Below are 27,195 nucleotides of genomic sequence, written 5' to 3'. Positions count from 1 at the left end.
TTTTGAAAGACAGCAGGTGTATACATAAACACTACTAGTCCTTGGACCTATATGGACTTTATACACTCTAAGGCATAACATTCAGATGCAAAGACAAGTAAAAGGTGGTTCTTCCAAATCCCCAAATCAAGCTAATGTGTTACCCAGAATTATTTCGACACCAAAGTAAAATTTATGTTGTCACCATTTTATTTCACCACCATGTCAAAATCCTATTTCTGTTTGAAATTCATTATGAAGCAGAGTACAATTTTACAGATAGAAATACAAAACCAATCATCATTACCCAACTCCCCATGCTTCAGAAAAATCTAAAGAGCTACAGACATGTCAAACCCGGTTAAGTTTAGCAGGTACTGCACAGCATAAAGAATGCTGGGCTTGTAGCTAGAAAGCTCTGAGTTCAAATACCAGCTCCGCCACTTACGGGCCAGTGGGGCTGAGAGACGCTGAGTATCATGACCCTCATCTGTAACAGAAGTTAGTTGCCTTGCACAGCGATGAAGAAGCAAATGAGCTAGAATATATGAAAAATGTATTATCGGTGCTCAATAACTATCAGTTTCCCTTCCCTTATTCTTGCACTAACTTTGATTTTTTTTTTTTCATTCTCACTTTGACTTTGGAGTTTCAACCTGTAATGCAAAGCCAAGTCAATTTCTGATAGGACTCCCACCTTGTGATGCAAAACTCACACTAAAATAAATAGATAAATAAATTCTCAAACAAAAAGTCTCTGATTTAAGTTTGTGATAAAACCTAATGTCAAGCATGCTTAATCTCATTTGTATTTCATTGTGGTGCTCACAGATAACCTTCCCTTTACAGATATAAGGTATTTCTTTTCTCACATTTGCACAGTTAATATTTGTTAACCACTGTATTTGTAGATTCCTTGTTGCAGAATGAGTCACAGTGTTTAATTCTGCTGTTAAAACTGTCATCCCTTGGGGCGCCTAGGTGGCTCAATCGGTTTAGCATCCGACTTAGGCTCAGGTCATGATCTCACCGTCTGTGGGTTCGAGCCCCGCATCGCACTCTATGCTGACAGCTCAGAGCCTGGAGCCTGCTTCGCATCCTGTCTCCCTTTCTCTCCACCCTTCCCCCACTCATGCTGTATCTCTGACTATCTCTAAAAATAAAATAAATAAATGTTTTTAAAAAAAACCTGTCATCCCTTGTGAGTTTGCAAAAGAAGTGTACTGATACAATTTTTGGTTATGGTCACCAAATGTAATGAACTTAGATTTATTCAACAACAACAACAACAGCACGTTGTTTTACCAGGAATGAAGGCAGCTGTTTTCTTCACATTACAGCCATACTTCCTTGCAACAGCCTCCAGGAACCTTTCTGTGGTTTTTTATATCTCACTTCTCAGAGTCCATCTGGGCTTACTCTTACGGAAGGTCATTTATAGTGTTAACCTAAACTGGGGAATCCTTTCTTGTCCTTCAAACCATTCCCTGTCACTTAGCCCTCCATTTCTCCTGATCTTTTATAGAGTTTCAAAATCCATATGCTAGAAGCTTCGCTAATGGTGCCTTAGACACTTGGAGGAAGGAATTTAAATCTAGAACGGAAGCCAAGAATAAGGAGGGACACTATTCTGCTGATTTCCTAACTTGTGCACCAGTCCACCCATGGGGTCATTCAGCACTTGTCTGGAGGCTGTGGTAGGACAAAGAGGACCTGTTCCTATGTAACAACAAAAAAAAGGGGATGCTAAAGAAGGTAGAAGATGGAATGTGATTTTAAAGGCAAGTTTTAGACAGGAAAGAGGAAGAGGAATTATATCTTAGACAAAGTGTACGGGAGCCAAGGGTTTGGAGGCTGGATGCACACATCTCTGTGTTTAGCTCCCCAATATCCCAGCTCTTTGTTCTCTATGATGACCTTATCTCGAGCCTGCGGCTCTCTGATATCCTTTCCCTCTTCTTCATCTTTTCTCTTTGCCTCTTGACTAAAAGGAAGTAGTCTTTCCTTTCAAAGTCTGTCCTCTCAGAGACAATCTCCCCACCCATGCAGGATTAAACCACTCCCTCTTTCCTCTAGCTCCTTGCTTTTCAAACTTGAGTATGCATCAGAATGCTCAGAAAGTTTGTTAAAATACAGCTTCTGTCCCAGAGTTTCTGATTCAGTAGGTCTGGGGTGGAGGCAGCAAATCTGCATTTCTAACAAATTTCCACGTGGTGCTGATGCTGCTGGTCTGGGGACCGTACTTTGAGAAGCACCACTTACATCCTTGCTCCATCAAATCCACCCCCCCTCCGCCTCACTTCATATGTTACTTACTTCTTCTTTGACTATGTTGGCATGCCTGCCGCCCCCCTCCCCCCAACTCTGCTTCTCCTTGACATACAGACTACCTGTCTCTTTCCCTTTGGCATCAACACTTTGGCAGGAGGAGTCTACTTCCATTGATTCATCTGGCCTTGCGATGTGACCTTTCTCACAGCAGACACTACTGCTGCTTTGCAATTTGCTAGACCTTTAGCAATCTGCAGCCATGGACACTGCAGCCGGTCACCCTCTTCCTGCAATTCTCTCCTGGACTTGCTTCCGGTAAGGAGCGGTTTCAGACCACACCAACCTGCATTAGCCTTCCTGTCTCCAGCTCCTTCTCCGAATCTCTGACTAACCCCTATCACTCTGCCTCCAAAACAGACATTTTCCAAGATTCTGTCCTTGGCCACCTCCTTTTACCTTCCAGTTTCCAAAGTTGTGATCTTATCTCTTCATGTGGATCTCCAAATCTTCTAGCACATTTCCCGAGATTTGAACTCTCCTTCCGAACCGCTTGCTAGTTATCGTCACATATGGGACACACATTTATGTTCTATGACCACGTGAATGTATCACGTCCCTAACTGCTCTCTCACTCCTTCCATTTTCTTCTGTGTCCACATACAGTCAATTCTCTGAAATGGCCTCCGTGTTTGCTCATCAAGTTGCACTGTCATGCAGACCGGGATACTTCTTTCCCTTTCTCTGGAACCACTGAGATGGCTTTAAAACAAGCAAAACAAAAACAAAAGCAAAAACCCCAAACCAAAACCAAATGACAACAACAACAACAAAACCCAACCCTTTTTTACTGTGGAATAAAACACTGAAAGAGAGAACTATGTGAAGCAGATGTACATCTTAATTCATTATGAGGCAAGTAAGCATGTAACCACCAGCCAGATCAAGAAATGGAACTTTGCCTGATGGCTCAGAAGTCCCTTTATGTGCTCTGTCATTCACCTTCCGTCTCCACCTCAATGCCATGACTTTCTAACTGGTCAGTCAGCCTCTAGCCCGCCCCCATTCATCACACCAAAGAACGAAACTTGCCTGGCTGCATGTTTTCTACCTCTCTGCCTTTGATGATTTCCTCCCTGCTTATCATGTCTAGAATGCACTCTTCCACTGCTTTTCTTCTCTTGCCTTTCATTTGCTAACTGCTCAATGACCACCTCCTTCACAACCCTTTCTCAGACCCCTTGCCTTAGACTGGCTGATCTTCTCCTTATACTTACATAGTATGATGAACCCAACTAGAGCAGACTCTGTCTTGTGTCTTGGTAGTTGGGTAAGTATCTATCCCTCATATGGATATCTTGAAACCTCACCTTACTCAAATTTGTAACCCCTAAAGAGCTCATCATAGTGCTTTATAAGGAGTGGACTCTAAATTACGTTTTCTTACCTTGAACAGAATGACCCAAGTTGAACCAGAATAGCAGCTAATTTAGTGAAACGTTTTAGGTGAAAGTGTTATTTACTAACAAACTTAATTAAAGAAGAGTGTATGTAAGACAGATATAGCAATTTAAAAAAAAGTCCAGAAATAAGCAATGCTATAAAGAAATCCAAGTGTTATTTCTGGATCTCCATTTTTCTCAACTAGGACAGAATTAGTGTTTCTCAGCTGGGGTAGTATTGGCATTTGGGACAGTACAATGCTGAAGTGTAGTCCCTGGTACTGTAGGATGTTTACTATTGCTGCTCCCTCTGGTCCTAGTAACAACCCTTAGCCATTGTGACAATCAAACAGAAATATCCCACATTATGAAAAACAGTTGCAGAGGTGGGCGGGCACACAGTCCACCTCTGGTTGAGAATAGCTGGTGGATTATCTCAAAGGATGCTTCTACCTCTGATGTGTGCTTCTTGTTGGATCCCAATAACTAAAGACTGTGATGCAGACAAGAAACTTATCAGAACTCTCCCTTCTCTGTACAATTCTGCCCCCCCACTGCCATTCACACCTTCATGAAGATAACACTATAGCACTATAGTGTTATCTTCCAGAGTCCAAAGTGAGGAACAAAGCCCTTTACATGGAAGGTAAAATACAAACACACACACACACACACACAAACACACACACACACACACACACACACACACACACACAAAACCCCACCTCTCCTAAGGACAAATAGCAGGATATCAAATAGATTCACCTTTATGCTTTCAGTTGGCATGCTAACCTGAACAGCAATCTAGGGATAAAATGAGTTGATCAAAGTGTGATCTGTGATCCAGACATATTGGACTCACTGTGGGAGATTGTTAAAATGTGAGATTCATGAACCATAACCCCAGAGAGTCCAATTCAGTGAGGAGCTTTTGTTTTTAAAATAAGCACCACAGGTAATTCCTATGAAAATGGGTCATGCATCATTTTGAGAAACCCATTCCAGAAGATCTTCACCAGTATAGGTAGGGATTTAGAATACTCTTTAGCCATCAGTCTAGACTTTTAGTTACACATGTCAAATGTCTTTATTTTCAAAAGAGTGATTTTAAAGAGGGTGCCATTCCAGAGAAGTAACAATGGCCCTAAAGGCAGAATTAAGAGCCCTCCACACTATATAAAGAACTTATGTAACTCAACACATCATCATCATCACCACCATCATCATAACAATAACAACAACAATAATCCCATTGAAAAATGGGCAGAAGACCTGTCCAAAGAAGACATACAGATGTCTAGTAGACATAGGAAAAGATGCTCAACATCACTAATCATCAGGGAAATGCAAATCAAAACAAGGAAATATCACCTCACACCTGTCAGAATGCTAGAATCAAAAAGACAAGAAATAATAAGTGTTGGCAAGGACGTAGAGAAAAAGAAATCCATGTGCGCTGTTGGTAGAAATGTAAGTTGATGCAGCCAATCTAGAAAAAAGAATGAAGGCTACTCAAAAAGTTAAAAATAGAAATAATCTATGATCCAATAATTCCACTACTGGGTATTTACTCAAAGAAAACAAAAACACTAATTTGACAAGATATCTACACTTCTATATTTATTGCAACATTATTTACAATAGCCAAGATATGGAAGCAACCCAAGTGTCCACCAATAGATGAATGGATATAGAAAATGTGGTATATATGTGTGCAATGCAATATTACTCAGCCATAAAAAAGAATGGCCTCTTGCCATTTGGGACAACATGGATGGACCCAGACGGTATTACACTGGGTGAAATAAGGCAGACAAAGACCATATGATTTCACTTATATGTAGAGGCTAAATGACAAAACAAATGAATAAACAAACAAAAAGCAGAAACAGACTCAAAAATATAGAGAACAAATATGGTGGCCAGAATGGAAGAAGGTGAAGGGATGGGCAAAATGGGTGAAAGAAGTGGGAGGTTCAGGCTTCCAGCTACGGAATGAACAAATCATGGGGATAATGGGTACAGTCAATGGTGCTGTAACCGGGTGTGGTGACAGGTGGTAGCCACACTCGTGGTGAGCATCGCACAATGTAGAGACGTGTGAAATCACTATGCCGCACACCTGAAACTAACATAACATTGTGTGCCAACTGTACTTCAGTTAAAACAAAAGAAAACAAAAAAAAACCCACTCCCCACTGGATCACTAAGGAAGGAAGCAACATCACAGATGAACCAAAACAGGATTTCATTTACATAAGTTCCTTGAAACAGATGACCTGACCTACCTTACTGATTTTTATCCTGACATGAAACTAATTTACATTTCCAGACTAGAAAGAAGGCTTGGAGAAAGGTGAAAGGGAAGCAAAATTATGTCTCAATGAAATTTTTACTTTAGAAGATCTACAAGCTTGATTAATTACAGGCAATTAAGAGTTGCCAGTATGTCAGATCTTGTCCTTTCTTTGTAAATACATGACATCTAGGAAATAAACAACAGGGTAAGGTGGATGGAACTGGCTTTAATGAATGAAAACGGGGACAACTTTAATGCAAGGAAACGCTATAGAATTTAATGAGAAACACTCAGAGAGACTGCTTGTTTGGAGAGGTCCCTAGACCAGCAGCAGGGTGACCTGGGAACCTGCTCACAATGCAAGCTCTTGGGCACCACCTCAGTCTCTCAGGGGATAAGGCCCAACAGTATATGTGTCATAACAAGTTCTACAGATGATTCCGATACTCAGTTTGAGAACTACGGTTCTAGCTTATTGTATATCTCTGGACTGACTTTAAAACTGATCCCACTCTCTGGATCTGCGTTTTTGTCTGTAATTTAGCTGAATTAAACTTATTTCAGAGTCCAAAAGGAAGATAGATTTGCTCAACATTTGAACCCCTAAGTTGTTGACCAGTATATTCCATGCTTGTTAAGGACTGGAAAAGGGTTTTGAAATCTTGGAATGAAAGGTACTAATTATTTTGCTAATTGTATTTCCCATTTCAAATATCTCTGATTGTATAATTATGACAGCTGATTAACTTACATAAGAGTGAAACAAAGTGATGAAAAAAATTAGAATTAATGATAACTATGTGCCATGGGAGGTGAAATCATAAAATTAATTATTGTTTTTTTGTATCTTTTCCTTTTTTGTTTATTTTTCAAACTTATGAACTGATAAGTACAATACAATTTTAATACAAGAATTTCATTATTTATTGCCAACTTCAAATCATAGCTTCCAAAATAATGGGGTAAAAATTGCTTTGATCCAGCATTATGGTAGCAACTTAGGGTGACCCAGATTAGGTGGTTTAAAAGATAAGAAAAGCTTTCAAATTCTTTTAAGAAGTCAGCACACCGTGATATTAAACTCTAATAAAGATTGTGCAATAAAATTGTGGACCAATTTTACTGATGAATATCAGTGCTAAAATCCCAGCTAATACATACACCACTGGTGGGAATGTAAAATGGTCCAGCCAACTTGGAAAACAGTCTGGCAATTCCTCAAAAGGTTAAATGCAGAGTTACTATATGGTTATATACACCCAAGGGAAATGAAATTTGTCACAAGAACTTGTACACGAATGTTCATAGCAACACTATTCATAATAGCCCAAAAAATGGCAACCACCCAAATGTCTAAGATGAATGGATAAATAAAATGTCGTCTATCCATCCACCAAAAAAACTATTAAAACTGATGAATGAATTCAATAAGTTTGCAGGATACAAAATCAATGTACAGAAATCTGTGGCATTTCTGTATACTAATAATGAAGCAGTAGAAAGAAAAATTCAGGAAACAATCCCATTTACAACTGCATCCAAAATAGTAGAATACCTAGGAATAAACTTAACCAAGGAGGTGAAAGACCTTTACTTTGAAAACTATAAAACACTGATGAAAAAAATTGAAGATGACAAAACAAATGGAAAGACATTTCATGCTCATGGATTGGAAGAACAAATATTGTTAAAATGTCCATACTACCCCAAGCAGGGGCGTCTGGGTGGTTCAGTCGGTTGAGCATGCGACTTTAGCCCAGGTCATGGTTTCACAGTTCTTGGGTTCGAGCCCTGCATCAGGCTCTGTGCTGACAGCTAGCTCAGAGCCTGAAGCCTGCTTCCGATTCTCTGTGTCCCTCTCTCTCTGCCCCTCTCTTGCTCATGATCTGTCTCTCAAAAATAAATAAATGTTAAAAAAAATTTAAAACCCATACTAGCCCCAAGCAAACTACATATTTGATGCAATCCCTATCAAAATAACAATAGCATTGTTATTTTTAATAAAACTGGAACAAATAATGCTAAACTATGTATGGGACCACAAAAGACCCCAAATAGCCAAAGCAATCTTGAAAAAGAAAATAAAATGGGAGTATCACAATTCTATACTTCAAGCTATATTACAAAGCTGTCGTAATTAAAATAGTATAGTACTGGCACAAAAATAGACACATAGATCAATAGAACAGAATAGAGAGCCCAGAAATAAACCCACAATTATATGGTCAGTTAATCTTTGACAAAGGAGGCAAGAATATGCAATGGGAAAAAGATAGTCTCTTTAACAAATGGTTCTGGGAAAACTGGACAGCTATATGCAAAAGAAAGAAACTGGACCACTTTCTTATATCATACATAAAAGTAAACTCAGAATGGATTGAAGACCTAAATGTGAGATCTGAAACCATAAAAACCCTGGAAGACAGCACAGGCAGTAATTTCTCTGATGTTGAGACCCCACAAAACTAAAGATAACCTAACGAATGGAAGGAGATAATTGCAAATGACATATCCAATAAAGGGTCAGTATCCAGTATATAGATATACAATGAATTTATACAACTTAACACCAAAATCCTCCCAAATAATCCAGTCAAAAAATGAGCATATGACATGAATAGACATTTTTCCAAAAAAGGCCTATAGATGGCCAACAGACACATGAAAAGATGCTCAACATCACTCATCATCAGGGAAATGCAAATCAAAACACAATGGTATATCACCTCACACCTGTCAGAATGACTCACATCAAAAACCCAAGAAACAACAAGTGTTAGCAAGGATGTGAAGAAAAAGGAACCCTCATGCACTGTTGGTGGGAATGTAAACTGGTGCAGCCACTGTGGAGACAGTATAGACGTTCCTAAAAAATTAATTTCACTACTAGGTATTTATCCAAAGAATATGAAAACACTAATTTAAAGGGATATATGCACCTCTATATTTATTGCAGCATCATTCAGCCAAATTATGGAAGCAGCCAAAGCTCCATCAATAGATGAATGAATAAGGAAAATGTAGTATATATATATAATTAAATTTTATTCAGCCATAAACAGAATGAAATCTTGCCATTTGCAACAAAATGGATGGATAATGCTAAGCGCAATATGCCAAAGACAAATGTCATATGATTTCATTCACACTTATCTTTATGAGCACTGAGTAATGCATGGAATTATTGAACTGATACACCCAAAACTAATACAACGCTGTATGTTAACCATGCTGGAATTAAAATAAAAGAAAATAAAGGTTTTCTATCCATTAAGTGGAATATTAGCCATAAAAATGAATGACATTCTTATACATGCTGAAACATGGATGAACCCCAAGATATTATGTTACATTAAAGAAACCAGACACGAAGGACCATAGATTATATGATTCTATTTATGTGAAATGTCTAGAATAAGGAAATCTGTAGAGAGAGAAAGTAGATTAGTGGCTTCCTAGTGCTAGGAAGGAGAACGTGGGGGAGGGGCAATCGAGTGACTGCTAATGGGTCACTTTATTATTTAGAAATTAGAACATTTATATTACTTTTTTCATTTTAGAACATTAAAATGTCTTAAAAATGATCATGATGGTTGCACAACTCTGTGAATATACTAAATACCATTGAATTGTACACTTTAAGTGGGTGAATTGCATGGCCTGTGAGTTATATCTCAATAAACTTTGTTATAAAAATAATTCCAGAAACACATTAGGATACAGCAGCATGTTACACATGATCTTAGCCAAAAGGCCGAGAAGCGAGAGAATACAGCAGCATATTAAAGGAAAAATTAAGACCCCATGACCAAGAGACTAGAAATGCAGAGATGCATTAATATTAGAAAACTGGTTAATAGGAATTGTCATGATTACAAGTAAAATAAGAAAAAAAATTGGTCAGCTCCATTCATGCAAAAAAGGTGTCTGCTGAAGTTCCAAGTTTATTTATAAGAAAATCTCTTGAAAACAAGGAACCAATAAAAACTTCCTTAACAAGATAAAAAATATCATATATATTTCCACTCAAAAGCTAATGCATAGCTAATCATGAAATATTAGAGAAGTCCCAACAAAGTCATATTCAAAAATGCCTATCATTTAATATCATCCTGGAAAATTCTATCCAGTAAAATTATACGAGGGATACAAAACAAGGGATATAAGAATTGGAAAGAAGTCAAAATTGCCATAGTTTGCAGATGATGTGATTGTTTGTTTGGAAAATTCAAGAGAATAAACTGATAAACTTCAGAAATACTAGCTCAAGGGATGACTAAACATTTAGTATACAAAACCCTATAGCTTTCTTTATAAATATACAAATAACAACCAGTTAGAAAATATATGAAAGAAAAGACCTCATTTATAAGAGAAGCAAGACTAGTTTCCAAAAATAAACTTAGCAAGAGACATGAAGAAAGATTTTAAATGTGAGTGAACCATCTAGAAAAACTTAAATAAAAAGAAAATGCCCTGTTCTTGAATAGGAAGACTCAGTCATAAAGATGTCAAGGTTTGGCAAATTGTATTTCTTTCAATCACAATGAAAATGCCAGTGTAATAAAAATACCAACATAATTTGAGAAAATTCTAAAAAGAAAGAATAACAACAGGGACTAGTCTTAACAGATATGAAAACATATTACCAAGTTGTAGTAATTTACCCTTTGGTAGAGCCATATGAAAGGACGAAGTTCACTGCTCAGAGTTTTGTGTAGATACACTTGCAAATGTAGAGCCTCTGCACAGATGTGTTCACTGCAGCACTGTTTGTACTGGCAAAATACTGAAAACAGACTATCATTAAAGCTAAAAAATAGTTTTTAGCAATGGATTATAATGTGGTTGTTCTCTAAAAAATTCTTAAGATTGCCCCTTGTTCATTTTAAAGTGAAGAAATCCTTTGAAAATGAAGATGTTTGGGGTGCCTGGGTGGCCCAGTCAGTTGAGCTTCTGACTTGATTTTGGCTCAGGTCATCGTCCCAGGGTTGTGAGATTGAGACTGCATAAGATTCTTTCTTTCTCCCTCTGCCCCCTCCTCCTCTCACCCATGTTTTCTCCCTCTCAAAAAAAAAAAAAAAAAAAAAAGAGGGGCACTTGGGTGGCTCAGTCAGTCAAGCATCTGGCTTCAGTTCAGTTCATGATCTCACAGGTGGTGGCTTCCAGCCCTGTGTTGGGCTCTGTGCTGATGGCTCAGAGCCTGGAGCTGCTTTGGGTTGTGTGTTTTTTTTCTCTCTCTGCTCCTCCCCTGCTCATGCTCTTTCTGTCTCAAAAATAAATAAAAATGTTAAAAAAAATTTTTTTTCTAAAAAAAAAAAAAGAAAGTGAAAATGTTTTTATTTGGTACGTAACTTTGGTGATACAAATTTCTATGAAGGAGCGATTTTTCTCTTAAAACTAGAAGGCATTTTCACAGAGGATGCAGTAGTCTGACATGCACATCCGGCTATCAATATTGAACTTGGCCATATTTGGGTAGTGAGATTTTGAACTTGGTGAGGAGTAGGGAACTGCATATCCAAAGAGTTATTACAATGTTATTCTAGAATAAAAGGCCTTACATTTTAATTTACTGCAGTTTATGAGGATGCCTAAAAAAATACAATGTCCCCAAATGTTAAAATCTGGCTCATTTGAATACAAAAAGGAAAACTCTATCAAAATATAAGAAACTGCGTAACATGCCGGTGGGAGCTGTTTCTTCAGTGCAAAACACTAAAGAGTAGGGGACGTGGGCCATTCTTTAAATTTCTCAGGCAAATAAAAAATGTTCATAATAGAAAGTACATGTGGTAATTTCCTTTCCCCACATCCAAGATAGCAGTGGAAGGAAACAGGACTGTGGCATCTCTAGAACTGTCAGCAATTCTCAAGATTCTGTTACCATAATTCGAGCAAAACTCACTAACAGGTATAGTTTATCAGAAAATTTCTCAAAGAGAGCCCTCAGCCTCCTTATCTGTTACCTTCTAACCTTCCTCTTCACCCTGACAAAGGACAGATAAATGCCTACTTACAATGTCAGTCTGTCTACAGACATGGCATAGGCATGCCCGAGAAGAAGCCTATCCTGAAATGAAAGTCCGCTATCTGATGTAGAAACTGATGTCTGTGTCTCTAGAGCTTGACTTCCTTCTACTAAAAAATTATTTGGTTCCATAAGCCTTATGGATTCATGTCTTTCAAAATGTGCTCCAACTACAAATCTTAAAAACCTTTCCTGTGGCAGGGCTAAAGTGTACTAATTGCTTCAGGGAATATAAAAATATATTAAGCAGAATCTTTGCCTTCAAGAAAAGTATCCATCTCCTTTGCAAGAGTGTGAAGTCCAAGAAGACACGACTTTCTCAGTCCTGTTCATCACTGCATCTCCGACACCTAGAATAGTACTTGGTGTGCAGAAAGTGATCGAAATATTTGTCAAGAAAGGAAGGAACCAATGGACATGAAGACAAAGACGACATGCTTTGAGCAATAAGAGAATATGGCACTTTTAACTGTGGGATCAGTCTAAGGCCAAGAGAAGTTGAAAGGATGTCAAGATTAAGGCAGGAGAAGGCAGGAGAAATGATAATTAAGTCAGGAAGAAGGAAGAATTTAGAAGGATGAGGGGGAAGGGAACAGGACTGGTTAAGGACAGAGATGGGAAGACCAAATGTGTCCAGAGAGTGCAGAGGCCTGAGTGGCCACAAGAGAGGGCCACGGGAGAAGGCCACGGGAGAGGGTGTATGCTAGGGAAGCAGAGGGAGCTAGACTGAATGAGGAGAGTTAAGGAAGTGAGGGCAGGCTGCAGAAAGGCCTAGAAAAATCAGCAACTGGATCCCACTTGGTGGACATTTACACTTTTAAAATCATTTTTCACACCCTCAATTTAACCTTTAAAAGGAAACGAGCCTCGGGAAAGATATAAATCTTAAAAAGCAGTAGGGTAATGGGGCCAATAGCCAGTCCTGGGGGCCCACATAAAGGTGAAATTTGGGTTACAAAGAAGTCTTAAATGTTATAATGCGTTCCATAGTTTACTAAAATTAATGGTTTATCAAAGAATAATAAAAGTCACAGGCCTAAATTCACTAGCAATTTTCACACAAAGATAAACTCTTTTCTTAGGTAGAAACTTACTTTTTATATCACAGCAGGTTATATTTAATAGACGTTTAAAAATACTGTGACTGTTAACTAATATTAACCAGAGAATGACGCCATTCACTAATTCTAGAACACGCAGAAATACGTAGACGTCAAAAGCTCCAAATGCTTTTTTATGAGACAGTCAAGGTTTTGAAGACAGCTTCAGATAAACCTAACAATTGAGATGCTGTAAATATCCTTGCTCTTTCCACCACTCTCCAGCTATATTTAGCAGCGCGATTTCCTTTGTTCACAAGTTACTCTCGATAACTCCGTATTTATGTTCTCAAAGGCAGAAGAGCTTGGACCTGTTAGTTAAATGAATGGATGGCTGCCTGGATGGACAAACACATGAACCATCGAGTGGCTGACTGTATTAAGATCTGTGGGATGAAATGGATATAACGCTTTGTCGATGGGCATCCTAGATCTGTCTTGGCTGGGGCGGAAGCTGCCAGGCCTCCACAGACATGTCCGTCTCACGACGCAAAAATTAGAACGGGATTACGACGGAACAGAGGGAGTGAGAAAGTCTGTTGTTGAAGGAAGAGTGTTGTTCTAGGCAAGGGAGGTGACGTTTGGGAGAGCAGAGGCGGGTTCGCTCTGAAGCTAGTGAAGCTTGAGTATCCGGGTCCCTTACTTGCAAACCTCCTTCCAAGGTGCACGGGCGCCCCAGGAATGTGTTCCCATGGTCAAATGCTTCCGTAAAGTTTGCCAAAGTAAAATATCAAATTCATTCTCCTGAAGAGGGCCTTCAAAACTTGGGGCCCCACAGACACTGGGTCTGCCCTGGCTGAGAGGCAGGAGGAGGCGGGCAGGCACTAAGCATGCTGCTGGAGCAGCGGGAAGGGGAGCCTGGGGTGTCATTGCCATTTCTGGGCAGTTTCCAGGTCCTTTCTAAAAACACACCATTTCCTAGGCCCATCGTCCTCATACCTGATCCACCTTTCTGCTGTTACACCTTCTTTGCAAATGAAGTCACAGGAGACATTCAGCTGCTCCAAACTTCATGTCAAGCTTTGAAGTGCTTTTCAATAGCAGAAATATTTGGTGCCCAGGTGGGCTTTGTAGCCATGGTAAATACTTCTTAGTTATCTGTCGCCACTGTTATTCCACACCTCCAATTTGGAGGAGAAATTCTGCATATGCATTGAGGCACTAAAAAAGCACATTGAACTATATCTTAGCTCTTTTGTGAACGGTTGCCTTTTATTTCTTCTCACATGGAACTAATGTGCTCATCATATTGTACTGGTTATGGGTGGGAAAGCAGTGAAGGGAAGGGAAACGCTGATTATGACATCACTGGTTGGCAGCTTCCTCTTAGCTTCTGGGAGGTTAAGTGGTCAAGTAGCTTCCTAATATGAGATCAAGGCATTTCAAGGACTGACTCTTCCGCCGTTTTTTCTGGCAAAGTGTTTGTAGTAGACTTTGGACAAAATGCTTGCAGTGGTTAGAAGAGAAAAAACTGACCACAGTTAATAGAAGATAAAGACAGAAACCCCAAATCTCTCATCTTGGGAGGTTCCTGTATGACTATTGTCATGTAGATGACATGTGCAGGTACAAATCAGAACAATATATTGAGAGATTGCATTTGTAATAACAGATAAATAGAATCAAAGGCCAATTTGGATTCGTCCTGTGCTGAAGAATGACATTTTGCTTCTTTCCGTTACTTACCTATTTTTTGAAAAGATGACAGAAAATACTGTTGCACTCCATAAATTAACACTTGACATTTTTATTCCTCAAAATGGAACATTTTATAAATGTAGATATGTTTATTAATTAGTGATTATTAACACCCAGTAAACAACATTATGTCTCGTAAAAACACAATCTCATTTCACAGCATGATGCTGAAATCTATTATTTCCTGATTCCATATGCTGAAATACACTCAAATGGTCACAATGACCTTAAGCATTAAATAAATGTAAATGAGGACAACATAGAAAATGTGCTTTGGATTGATAACTAAAAGACCAAGGTTGGAAAGCACGTCCCCAAAGAAGGCCTCCCCAGAAGGGTAGGGCAGTCCACACCGTGGAGTAAAGGCTGCCCTAAGAATGGAGAAAACACAGGTAACAGATTGCTCTTTCTCCTAACCTGCCTGAGGCTTTCTGGAAAACAGAGAGGGTTTGTTATTTATATGAGAAACACAGCACATTGCCCCCTGTGCCACCAGCCCCCTCTGACATTCTACTGCACAATTTAAAAATACATTCATGGACACTCCATTATCGGCACCAGCTGACGTGAGAGAAGATGACTGCTGTTCTCTGGCCTCACCCCAGGGTGTTGACCACTGTAGGTTTGAAGCATTGTTGCTGTTCATTCAGCAACCCCCCCCCCCCCAAACTGAGCAGTTCGGGTGGGAAAGCATCTTCAACACAGAGAAAACTCAAAATATCAAAGGATGACAGAGTAAGGTAATAAACAAATAATTAGTTAAAAACCGGATTGTTCTTCTAAGTCTGGGGTTTGACCTATACCTAAAAAATGCACAAATAGGGATATTTTGTGGAAAAAGTACTGAACGATGATCACTCGCTCTTCTGGGTCCTGCCATCAGGGAAAAAGGACACGCAGAGCCACACAGAACACTACTGTTTGGGTTGAGGGGAACCGTTTCTCTAAGCTTGAGTAAGAATGAACAGAAGCTAAAAGGTAATGGACACCTAGACCATTTTAAAATCATGCATGGAGCAGGGGCGTCTGGGTGGCTCAGTCGGTTGGGCGTCCGACTTTGGCTCAGGTCATGATCTCGCCGGCTGAGTTCGAGCCCCACATCGGGCTCTGTGCTGACAGCTCGGAGCCTGGAGCCTGCTTCGGATTCTGTGTCTGTCTGCCTCTCTCTCTGCCCCTCCCCCGCTCATGCTCCCTCTCTCAAAAATAAATAAACATTTAAAAGTAAAGAAATAAATGACATCATGAGTGGAGCGAGGCGTCTCAAGGGGCCTGCCCGGCGCGCTGCAGGGTTTCGCAGAATCCCTGGCTTCTCTCAGTAGCAATCCTCTCCCCAAGTCAGGTGAGTGCCCTGGAGGCCACATGGCCCCTAGGAAGAGAGCCTTCATAAGGGGGTCCCAGGAGGGACCTCCCAGCCCCCTCCTGTATACTCTCAACCCTTAAGTCATTCCTAACCCAGCGTTCAGTGTACTTCGGTTTTCCTTACTTATTAATTGAAGATCATGAAAATGCCCGTCTGCCTCATTACACGTTCTTTTGGACATGAAACAAGATACTTTTAAAGTGCTTAGAAGAGGGCCTGACCCATGGTAAGTGCTCAGTAAATGTTAGCCATTATTATTTTTAATAATCATCTCTAGTATGAGAAAACCAGAGTGTCATAATGCAGAAAGGTATCTTACCAGCTTGATATTTTCCGAGTTTTAAACACACCGGCCTTCTGATTCCTTGTGATGATGTCTCTCACGTCTGAAGGACACAGTTAAGAAAGCTTCTGCAGAGACTGTCAACTGACTCCAAAAAAAAAAAAAGGGGGGGGCCCACAAACACAGTGATCCTCTTACGGTACGTGGAAAGAGCGTGGTGAAGAGAGAAGAGTTGTAGGAGGAGAAGGGTGTAGCCCCAGGTCCACCACCACTGGTGGACCACTTGGCACAGGCAAGCTCCGCCAACTGCCTGGGCTGCAGTGTTGTCACCTGTGAAGTGGACATTTAGGGAGCATGCTGGGAAGGCTCAGGGCTACGGGCGCTGGTGGGTGTAGATGACTCCTGCGTGGGCGCCATGCCCCACTTGCTTAAACGAGCTACACGCCAAAGGTGAGCCTCTTCCAGTCAGTGGGGAGGCAATGGCAGTTTTTGGAGACTCTCCAAGTTGAAGAATTTCCAAGCTCCTAAGTGTCAGCACAGAACGCGAGCAGCAGGGAAGGGCTTGGGAGGAAGCGAGAGGAGAAAGACAGAAACTCTTGGAGAGCCTTTGCGAGAAACCAAATTACTGAAGAAGAAGGTCAGTCCAGGGAAAGACCCCTTGAAGAAGGTTCTTTACAGACTCATGCTGCAGCCTTTGGCCCTCTGCGGTCAGATAAGGGCTTGTACGAGAAAAGCCCCATTTCTTGAAGAGATGTTTGGAGGAGCTGGTCTGGTACGTCACAAAGCGCCATCCTGATGAGGGCCCGTGGGAAAAATCATGCCACACTCCCACACCGGGGCAAGGCTAGACTGGAGAGCAACCCTTTGTGCTTCAACTTCCGGGCACTATAAATCTCACCACTGTTCTGCTTTCTCTCCTTGCTCTCGTCCCTGTGCAATCCAGCGCCAATGGCTGAGCTAACTCTGTCAGCATTCTCTGTACTGACCTCTCATCTTGGCTTCATCATCTTTTCCTGGCTTTCTGATTTCACCTGCCCTCACTTTCTCATTCATTTTACGTGGTATACCCTGTGTGTCGCTGTGAAAAGCCTCCACGTCCCTCTTTCGGAATAAGGCAGTTTTAAATACACAAGAAATAAAATCATTCCATGGAAGGCTGCAAGCTGAACTAAATTGAGCCCATGGGGAGGACACCAAGCAGACAAACGATGTTCCCCTATTGCTCAGAAAAACAGATTTCCTGAATGCTCCAAACAAGCATTGGCCAAGGTCTCCCCATAAGAACAGAGCCACAGGATTTTTTTAACCCAAATCTCTGCTTGAAACATCAGGCACACCCATTTCTTCTCTGAATGAATAAGCAGGTACTGTGATAGCTTTCTGCCCCCACCGAAGTGGGTAGGAAAAATCAATTAGGTCTCCTAATGAAGGGCTTTGTGGAGGTTTACAAAAGTCTATAATGCAGACTTTTTTTTTTTTTTCTGGGTGAACTTTCCTGTATGCAAATTAAATACTGTTAAATTACATTCATTAAAAAAATAAAAGAGACTAATTTGGCTGCTTGTTTTGATTAACTGAAATGACACATCGGCCTACAGTTCTGTCTATTTCAGGAAGAAAGTATTTCAGGAAAGTCTTCCAAACGAAATGTCTTGTAGAAAAGGACAGCTAACATCTTTATTCTGAGAAGACCAAAATTAGTGAAGAGTCGACTGACAACAGTTTTCTGGTTATGCTCCCCCACACTCGACCACACCCTACTCGACGTTTCCATGGCATCCCACCGCGTGTCACAATGTGCCTGCTTCACCTGTAGCGTCGTATGAGTACATGACTAATCTATCAAGCAAAACATGTTATTTTGTTAGTGGAGGTAATACTTCTTATAAAATAGTCACAGGGAAGTTAAATTATATAAGCCTGAAAGCCTATTAATAATTTTTAGTAAACATCTTAACGCTCTATGCTTTTATACAATTTATAAGCCTGTGGCATCGGGTGGTCAGGTTGAAGCAAGTGTACGTATTTGTAATTCTAGAGGTGCTTTTTTTTAAATGAAAAAAAACTCACAGCAGTATTTAGGCTGCTTTATTTTGAGAACTGGGAAGGAAATATATTTTTGGTTTAGGAGGTGTTTTCATATTAAAACAAGTACAAAGAGAAAAAACAAATGGTAGTAGTGTATTCGAATATTTTATGAGATACAGTCTGGTATTCTGCACTCCCCCCTTCACTTTAGGTCAGATTTTGAGGTGGTTCCTTTGGTTGGCATGTATCTAATAACAAATTTTACGATTTTTTGGTGTCACTTCAGAGTAACAAAGAAAATTCAATCCATATATATATATATATATATATGCACATACACATGTATATATACATACATACATATACAGGTATATGTATGCTCCTCTATACACATACATATATACACACATATACATACACGTGTGTGTGTATATGTATATACACACACACATATATATATAAACCTGGGTAGCTCAGTCAGTTAAGCATCCAACTCTTGATCTCAGCTCATGTCTTGGTCTCAGGATTGTGAGTTCAAGTCTTGCCTTGGGGTTCACACTGGGTGAAAAGCTTACTTAAAAATATAAAATAAAATAATAAAACAAATATTGTGATTCACAAAGCATTACTTTCTAAGTTTATGTTACCTTTATTTTCACTGGACCATCCAAGGTGAGGGTAGGAAACCATGAAGTTATGATCTAAATTCTGTTCATTTTGATCACTAAGTGTTTTTAAAAATGCTCGATGTGGCATTATGTGCCAATTTAAAAGCTGCAAAATAGTCTTTTTTTTTAATGCTTTTTATTTATTTTTGAGAGACAGAGAGAGACAGCGTGAGCAGGGGAGGGTCAGAGAGAGAGGGAGACACAGAATCAGAAGCAGGCTCCAGCCTCTGAGCTATTAGCCCAGAGCCCGATATGGGGCTTGAACCCACGAACCGTGAGATCATGACCTGAGCTGAAGCTGGATGCTTAACAGACTGAGCCACCCAGGCACCCCTGATTTTGATACTTAGTGGCTGTGTGAACTTGGGTAAATTAGCCTCTCTGAGCTCTACCTCAAAAAATCACAATAATTGTACATATTTTATAGCTTGATGGAGTATTACATAGGATGAGCCTGACACTAATAGGTGCTTAATTCATGCTGATTCATTAACTTTTTCAATAATTCAGGCAAAAAACTTTGGAGGGAAGAAGAGGCTGGTGAGTGACTAAAATGAGGTCCGGCAGTTAGGCTTTATTTTCTCTCCCTGTCACTCAGAACTATTTATGTCAATGTTTTTCTTGTGGAATTTATTATTTTAAAATGTATTAAAATATGTATTTATTTTTGAGAGAGAAAGAGAGACAGAGAGACAAGAACAAGTGGGGAAGAGACAGGGAGAAAGGGAGACAGAATCTGAAGCAGGCTCCAGGCTCTGAGCTGTCAGCCCAGAGCCCGACGTGGGGCTTGAACTAATGAACCACGAAATCATGACCTGAGCCAAAGTTGGAGGCTTAACCAATTGAGCTACGCAGACACCCCTATATTGTGGAGTTTAAATAACTAGAAGGAATCAAAGAACTTCTCCCCTGCAGATTTTCGGTGTCTTTTCCTATATATAAATGTGCTCCAGCCAAGGCACAGTCCGAGGCCTACAAGAACAAGGACTCGGTTGGTCTTGTCCACTTCTCTGTCTTTAGCACCTGAAATGGCATGCCATTAATAGTGGTTGGATTCATTTAAATTAATTAGTTAGATTAATTTATTACTTAATTTAAATTGAATGTTAAAAGCCATTTATCGAGCGCCTACCCAGTAAGAGGCACAGGGAGCCCTGTAATGACTCAGCCAGCAAACAGTAGAGTTGGCACAGCTCTTAGAGGAAGAGGCCTGAACACAGGACGATGATGGCCTGGCATTCTCAAGGTCTCCGCCATCTACAGCACAGGCTGCACGGTCTACATGCAGCTGAATTTATTAATTACCCACAGCAGGGATTATGCTAATAAATAATGTTAAGCCAGGGCTATCGCCTTTAAAATGCACAGGAGACTTACCCATTTTTGGTGGATCCTGAGCTCGAAATCATGGTCTCGATTGTGCATGCTGGGGGAATAAGATGCGTGGGTTGGGAGCATGAGAAATGGGCCACCGAGCACGGCCATGGTCTGCAGATAACACGCTGGGTGCTTCCTAAGGATGGGTCGAGGCAGGTGCTTGTTTGGGGGGATCAGTGAGTCTATCAGAGAGGGCTGCTGCTCACTACTCCGTGTTGTACTTTTATTCATGATGATCTGGAAGAGGCTCAGCATCGACAGCAACTCGCTTCCCTCCCCTCTTCTTCTGTCATTGTCATCACCAGCTATGAACTTTCATGAGTAATGATGACCTATAGGCACTGGGAGGCTTCTTTCTTTATTACACCAAAAGAGCCATGCCAAAGAAAAGGGAACACATTTTGAACTATTTTAGGTAAATTTGAGAAGTGGACGAAGCAAAGGATCCCATTTCTAATTTATATCTTGTTCTCTTTGGGTACAGATACAGGTGGCATCTGTAAAGAGAGGTCGCTCTCAGGTAAAAGGACTCTGGGTTAGACCCAGCAATGTGGTTTAAGGACCAACGAGTACCTCAGAGGCATGTACCCACGAGTCTAAGAAGATATTTAGGACTTACGACATTCACTTATACCTCAAGTCTTAATCTCTTTCCAGATACCTCTGCTTAATAGATCTCAAATCAACATCTAGCTTTCCAGGGTCAAGGGAGAGAGCTCTGGAAAACATGGCCAATCCATGTGATACATCTTAGGGAAGATTATAAATAACCTCACAACTGGTTGATATGCTTCTGTGATATAAAGATTCAAAACCCATCCATTCATTACCTTACATGTTAAAAATCAGAAATAACAGATGATAAAAAGGAACTATCAAAACATGCTATTTTTTTAAGGTAAAAACCAGAACCTTAGAAGCTTAAGAGAGTAGGAAGTAAGGTTCAGTTGGATTCATTAAATTCAGATGCCAAGAACAACAAAAATAATTTTTAAAATGATGAGAATAATATACAGGCCAATCCTCAGATGTGATGTACGATTGCCAGGTCGATTTTCAATTACATTTCACTGATGTATTCATTTGTTTCTTAATGTGCTCATCTTGCCCATTAAGAATAATTAGCAGCTTTGCTTAGAGATTTTCTGGCTCCTGGCAATGTTTCTCCCCCCCTTTTTTTGTTGACATCCACTTTTACTTTTTAGGAAGTAATTTTTGGATAATATCCTACAACTGCTATATAATTTAGGCTTCCTAAAAATTTAAAGGAAAGATGTAAACAGTAATTTTTAAATGAATTTGTTTCGATCTATATGCATCAACAGTATGTGATTCAGTCAATTAGTTATCCTTACAGAAAGTGGGCACAGAAATAGGAAAAAAAAATTCATTCATATTAACCCTACTCAGAGAAACCAGCTCACAACGAATGCCAACTGTAAGCTCTGTTAGCAAATCAAGAATAACATTGGTATTAAAAGCAGGAAAAACACATTGCCAATTTTTAAGGCTTTATGCATGCTTCTTTTCCCTTAATTAAAAAAAAATTAGATCCAGTTACAAAAGAAAAAGGCACACACACAGAACAACTGCATGATAAAAACTGAACTCCATCAGGAAAGTCCTGAGAGATGAAATAAAACGCACTATACCAGTTTTGGTCTGCATCCTGAAAGGACCCACTTTATCTACATTGTAAAGTTCTCCCTCTCCTGCCCGTTGGCACCCCGCTATATTAAACCCATTGTAAAACCCAGCACAATAAAGCACTCTCAGGGCTGAGCTTCTGAGGACCAAATGTTAAAAATCCATTTTCTTGGGAGGGGGCTGTACCAATCATTTCCTTGAAAGGCCAGCAGAGTGAATACAGAATCTGAGATTTTCCCACTCTGATTTCAAGAGCTGGCGTGGTATCTTTGCTGTTTAAAGCAAAGGTGTGTTAATTAATGACATTAGCATTGCTTCCCTTCTTTGCAAGCTCCGTACTTTATAGCTCAATAATAATGTCAGTACGATTAAATTGACATGCCGACTACAGATGTTCCTATAGTTTGATAAAAGTTCGAATTTGTTTCTGACGCTGTTAAATGAGACACCTGCTGACTTGGAGAGAAACCTCAGGTTGCCGGGCCCAACTGGAGAGTTTCTGTGGCTGAATTGACCCTCTCTTGTCCAATACTCCTCGTTTCCCCACCCCCACCTCTAAGGGGGGAAAGAAGAAAAAAAACATCCACTGGGGCTGAGCCAGCATACCTGACTTCCTCTCGCTGTCTGTGTTCCCTGACATGCGGAGGAGGAGCACAGTGAAATGATACAGTGCAAGGCACAACTCAGAATAAAGCCGAGTGAATGAAACAACACGGGCTCATCTTCAGGAATATTTTGAGAAACTTGCGACAGTCTGAAGATCATGATTAAAATCCTGCATCTTAAAAAAGGAAGCACCTTTTGTGATCTCTTTCCCTGGTGTGAAAGGCCAAGATTGTGATTGGCTGGTTTTCCTTCCTGAAAAAAAATTTTTTTAAAACTCTGTCAGGCAATTAGCTGGGTGGGGCTCTACAGAGCACACCGTGCAGCTGAACAATATTAGCTACTGTGCTTCTCACATCCCCTTTCTCCTGTTCGAGCAGCCTGAGGGAGCTGCTGCAAGTTTTACTTAAACACACACACACACACACACACACACACACACACACACACACCTCAAAAAAAACTACATAGCAGAGGTAGAAAAAGAAAATCGAAAACAGGCTTTATGCAAGGAGCCGCAAAAATCAAAAGCCCTTGGCAATTTAGGGGTCTAAAATCCAAGTAAGTAGATTGCCTCCTTCCTGATGTAAATGTAAAGCATACCAAAAATCCAAAGCAAATAGATCTTCCACTTCTCCTCTCAATTTCTAACGGCTGTTAACTGCTCCTGAATAAATCAGCTCAATTGCTAAAGTAGCCACAAATTATGCTTGCTTTCTTAGTTAAAGTACAGTTCCATTTTCACGAACTCTGTGTACATATTAGGAAAGCATAATCTAATATAATGGGGTTTGAACTGTAATAGCATAGCAGAAAAGAAAAGAGATAGCTTTTACCATCCTAAATAAGAGAAAATAATGGAAGACTGATAGCTGTTTCCAGTGGAGGGACAGGTAGGGGTGACCTCTTGGCTGTGAGAGCAGGCACAGTGCTTCTTAGCACATAACGTCCGATATCAAACGCAAGAAGGGTCTTAACAAACGCGAACCTGGAAGTTAATTTTGACAAGCAATATCCGATACAATAAATATTCAATAGTTTCTTTTATATTGGGAAATCTCTGTGGAAATAAAAGGACAAGAATGCCTGGAAATTATTATGAAACACATGCTCTCATTGCCTTCAGTGGTCCACAAATCCTCCTTTAACAAGAAGTGACTGTAAAAATCTATCAAGATACAAGAAAAAAAAAAAACAGTCGTATCCAATGAATCCCATATATGTCCACTCTTTCTTAATTACTTATCATGTGTGTGGGGGGGATTCTTTTTTAATGCCCCATGCTGTCTTTCTTTATATCAATTGTTACTCTGCCGGGAAAAAGGAATGAGCACAACAAACCCGTTTTCTATCTGAATAAGGATACTTCTGATGGCCTTTTCATTCCCATCAGTTAACAGAACTTCTTTGACATCTGCAGAAATAGCAACCTGAAAAAAAAAAAGGAGCACAGCAAACAATGAGCAAATATGCTTGTCTGTGTGGAAGTGAAGACAGGAGTGACAAGCCTTCAGTATCATGCTTCCTCACCTATTTCTCTGTAACAATCTTCAATCTTTTTTCATTTTATGTCTGCATTATTTTAATCATTCAATCAAATCAGTCAATACTTTTATCATTCCATTTGCGGGAGCCTCTATCTTGCTATCATTCTGTTCGGTAATTGCATTGTGACAGCGGATGATGGTATTCTGAGAGGCTTTCATTTGTGGGCTTCTGTTTATCTAGGAGAGCCATCATACAAGGCTGTCACTCTGCCTTTCAGCTTGCTTCTGTCTGACTGCCTGATGCCCTTCATATAACTTTGCATTGCAGGCAGATGGCTTTGTGAGGGTAATTTTTTTGTGAGCTTTGACATGCTCGCACATTGGGCTGTAACCTCGACACATTGTGTAAGAGCGACAGGTTTGTCAAATGCCAATCAGTGTAACAATATGCTTTTATTTGTAGAGACATAAAAACTTGTCTAATGCACTGTGCTGCTACATAATATCTCCTGAATACATGACTCAGAACCCAGAGAATGGGGAACGACGTTCCTGAATGGCCAATCTAATTCAAAAGAATCTAATTACTGAGCGCTCTGGATCATGTTTGTTGGTGTAATAATGCAGGCAAAACATTAGCAGCTATATCATGGTGCTCCAACTGTGATTCGCCGGGCTATTCCTGTATCTTAGCAAATGGGACTATAATCTACAAAAAAAAAAAAAAAAAAAAAAATGTGTTCGCTATGGCAAAGAAAGACCGCGCGCGAGGCCTGGAATGTCACAACACGCGATACTGACTACACTGAGGGAAAATGTTTCTGCTCATCGAGGCAACCATAAAATCAATATGATCCGAAAGTAAGTCAATCTAGAAGGTCTCTCAAGAGCCGGCAGCTTGACCGCAGCTGATGCTGTTGACGGTTCTCTGACCCAGCAGTTGGAGGCCCTGGAACATTTTTCCTTTTGTTCCTCCCTCTGAATGGGATTGGAATTGAGAAAAGACCTACCATGAGCCCAGCCAAGCATGTCATGCCACCCCCTAGCTCACACACAGCAAGGTCCCTGAAAGAGAGAAAAGAAATGGTAGAACCCATACAAATTAGATGAAAATGGCCAGAGAGATATATATGTTACAAGAACAAATTGCCATCTGCAGTAAGAACGGCGCTACCAGGAAGTTGTGGAGACATGACTAGCTACCTCATGTTGCTTTGCGTTTTAAAAATAATTATGAAATAGAAAAGTCACAAAGCAGGCAAATCAGTGGGGGTTCCCTCATTAGTGTTCACTGCAACATTACCACTGCTGAGCTGAAAAATCTGAGAAGGTTCCCTTTTTTTCCCTTGTCAATGGCGCTGTCTTTTAGAACTAAACTAGCTAGAGTAGCGAAAGATAATTGTTAGGAAAGGATAACACTGTTAATCTACATTCATTCCTTCAAAAACAGTTAGACAAGTAAATGAAGAACATACATGAGTGTGTCTATACTATGTTATAGTCACATACACACACACACACACAAATAAATGCAATCTGGAATTTACAAAAAAAAAAAAATTGAAACCGAACTGAAACATTTTGGAAAGCTGAACCGCCCCCATAAAGAACAATTACACAAAGAGCATTTAGCAATTAACACTTAAATCACAAGTGACCCCAACACAACACAGTGAATAAACAATGGGGGGGCATAATATGGTGAAGCCAGCGAACCCGGGCTCACGTGATGACCGGGCTCTGACTTCACGGCTCCAAAGTAAAGCGGCTCAGAGTTAAAGCGGACAGTCTAGGGTGGCACTCGGCACTCACCGTCCCCTTTGTGCCTAAATATCAGCCCTCAACGGGTGACATTCTTGCCCTGGCCCCAGCTCGATGATTGGAGCTCCAGTCGAGCTTCAGCACAGCGAGAGGAGCAGATGCCGGACTCCCCAAGCAGCTCTGCGGCCCAAATGCAATCCTGCCCTGTTCTTATTTTATATGCTGAAACCCTTAAGTTTGTGGCTTCTTCCCAGGTTGGGACGTTTATCACCTCAACAGGAGAAAAGAAAAAAAGAGAAAGAGAGCACTGAAAGGGAGTGAGAGGTGCAAAGAGGGAGAAGAGGAAGAGAAGAAGCCAGACAAGGAGGTTCCTATTACGAAAACGCACTTAATGGGTATTGTTCAAAGCAATTATAGACTGGTTGGTAAATATGGGCCACAGAGCTTCAAAAAATACATATTATTGACCCAATCTTGTAAGCACACATTCTTAAAACACACACCATGATCTCTAATGACTTGTCTGGAATCATAATGGGCTATTCAGGAAGTATGTATCGGGTGACTTTTATAAAATGAGAATGAAAATGAAAAACCTATATTTTCTGGGTCTACCAAACATCTTTAGAATTTTTAAATCAAAGGAGTTTTTTTTCCCTTTTTCCTAAATCCCATCTATAGGTTTGATCTATAATGCACACTGACATTTGAAAACACTTATTTCCGTAGCATGAGTCTGTCATAGTAATTTATATTTTACAAATACATATTGTTACGTATATAAAATACCTTTAAAACCAGGGGCGGGATGACATCTTTAAATAATAGCTGTGGGGTATTTATTTATCAAATATTCTGCAATGATTTCCCTAGCAGAAGTTTAAAGAATGTCCTTATTGTGGTTTGGTTTTTTTTCTTTCTTTTTCTTTTTTCTTTTCTGACCTTCACAATCTGTAAGGATTGATTGGAGCTTTACTTTTGTTTCCCCAAAATCAAAGTGAAATAAAATGCCTTGAGTGGAAATCAAAAGCCTTTGACATATAGCAAAAAGCTTGCTGTGTAATATTAATACCCGAAGGCAATTCAGATTTCTTTTTCAGAAGCAACATGTTTTTACCATGAACTTTTTTCCCTTTCTTTCTCCCCTTCTTCTTTCCTCCTTCC

General features: G+C 40.0%; 1 protein-coding gene across 1 annotated transcript in view; it reads right to left on the bottom strand.

Annotated features, from left to right (window-relative positions):
- The window catches only part of CAMKMT (calmodulin-lysine N-methyltransferase), a 394,330-nt gene that overhangs the window by 34,317 nt on the left and 332,818 nt on the right, over positions 1-27,195 (bottom strand). The window contains 3 exon segments of the mRNA XM_029937283.1: positions 16,497-16,563; positions 24,150-24,213; positions 25,281-25,335. Coding sequence (XP_029793143.1) covers positions 16,497-16,563; positions 24,150-24,213; positions 25,281-25,335 — 186 coding nt within the window.

Source organism: Suricata suricatta, chromosome 4 (assembly GCF_006229205.1).
Source record: "Suricata suricatta isolate VVHF042 chromosome 4, meerkat_22Aug2017_6uvM2_HiC, whole genome shotgun sequence".
Taxonomy (NCBI): domain Eukaryota; kingdom Metazoa; phylum Chordata; class Mammalia; order Carnivora; family Herpestidae; genus Suricata; species Suricata suricatta.
The sequence above is the reverse complement of the archived record's forward strand: the minus strand, read 5'-3'. Positions and strand labels throughout refer to the sequence as shown.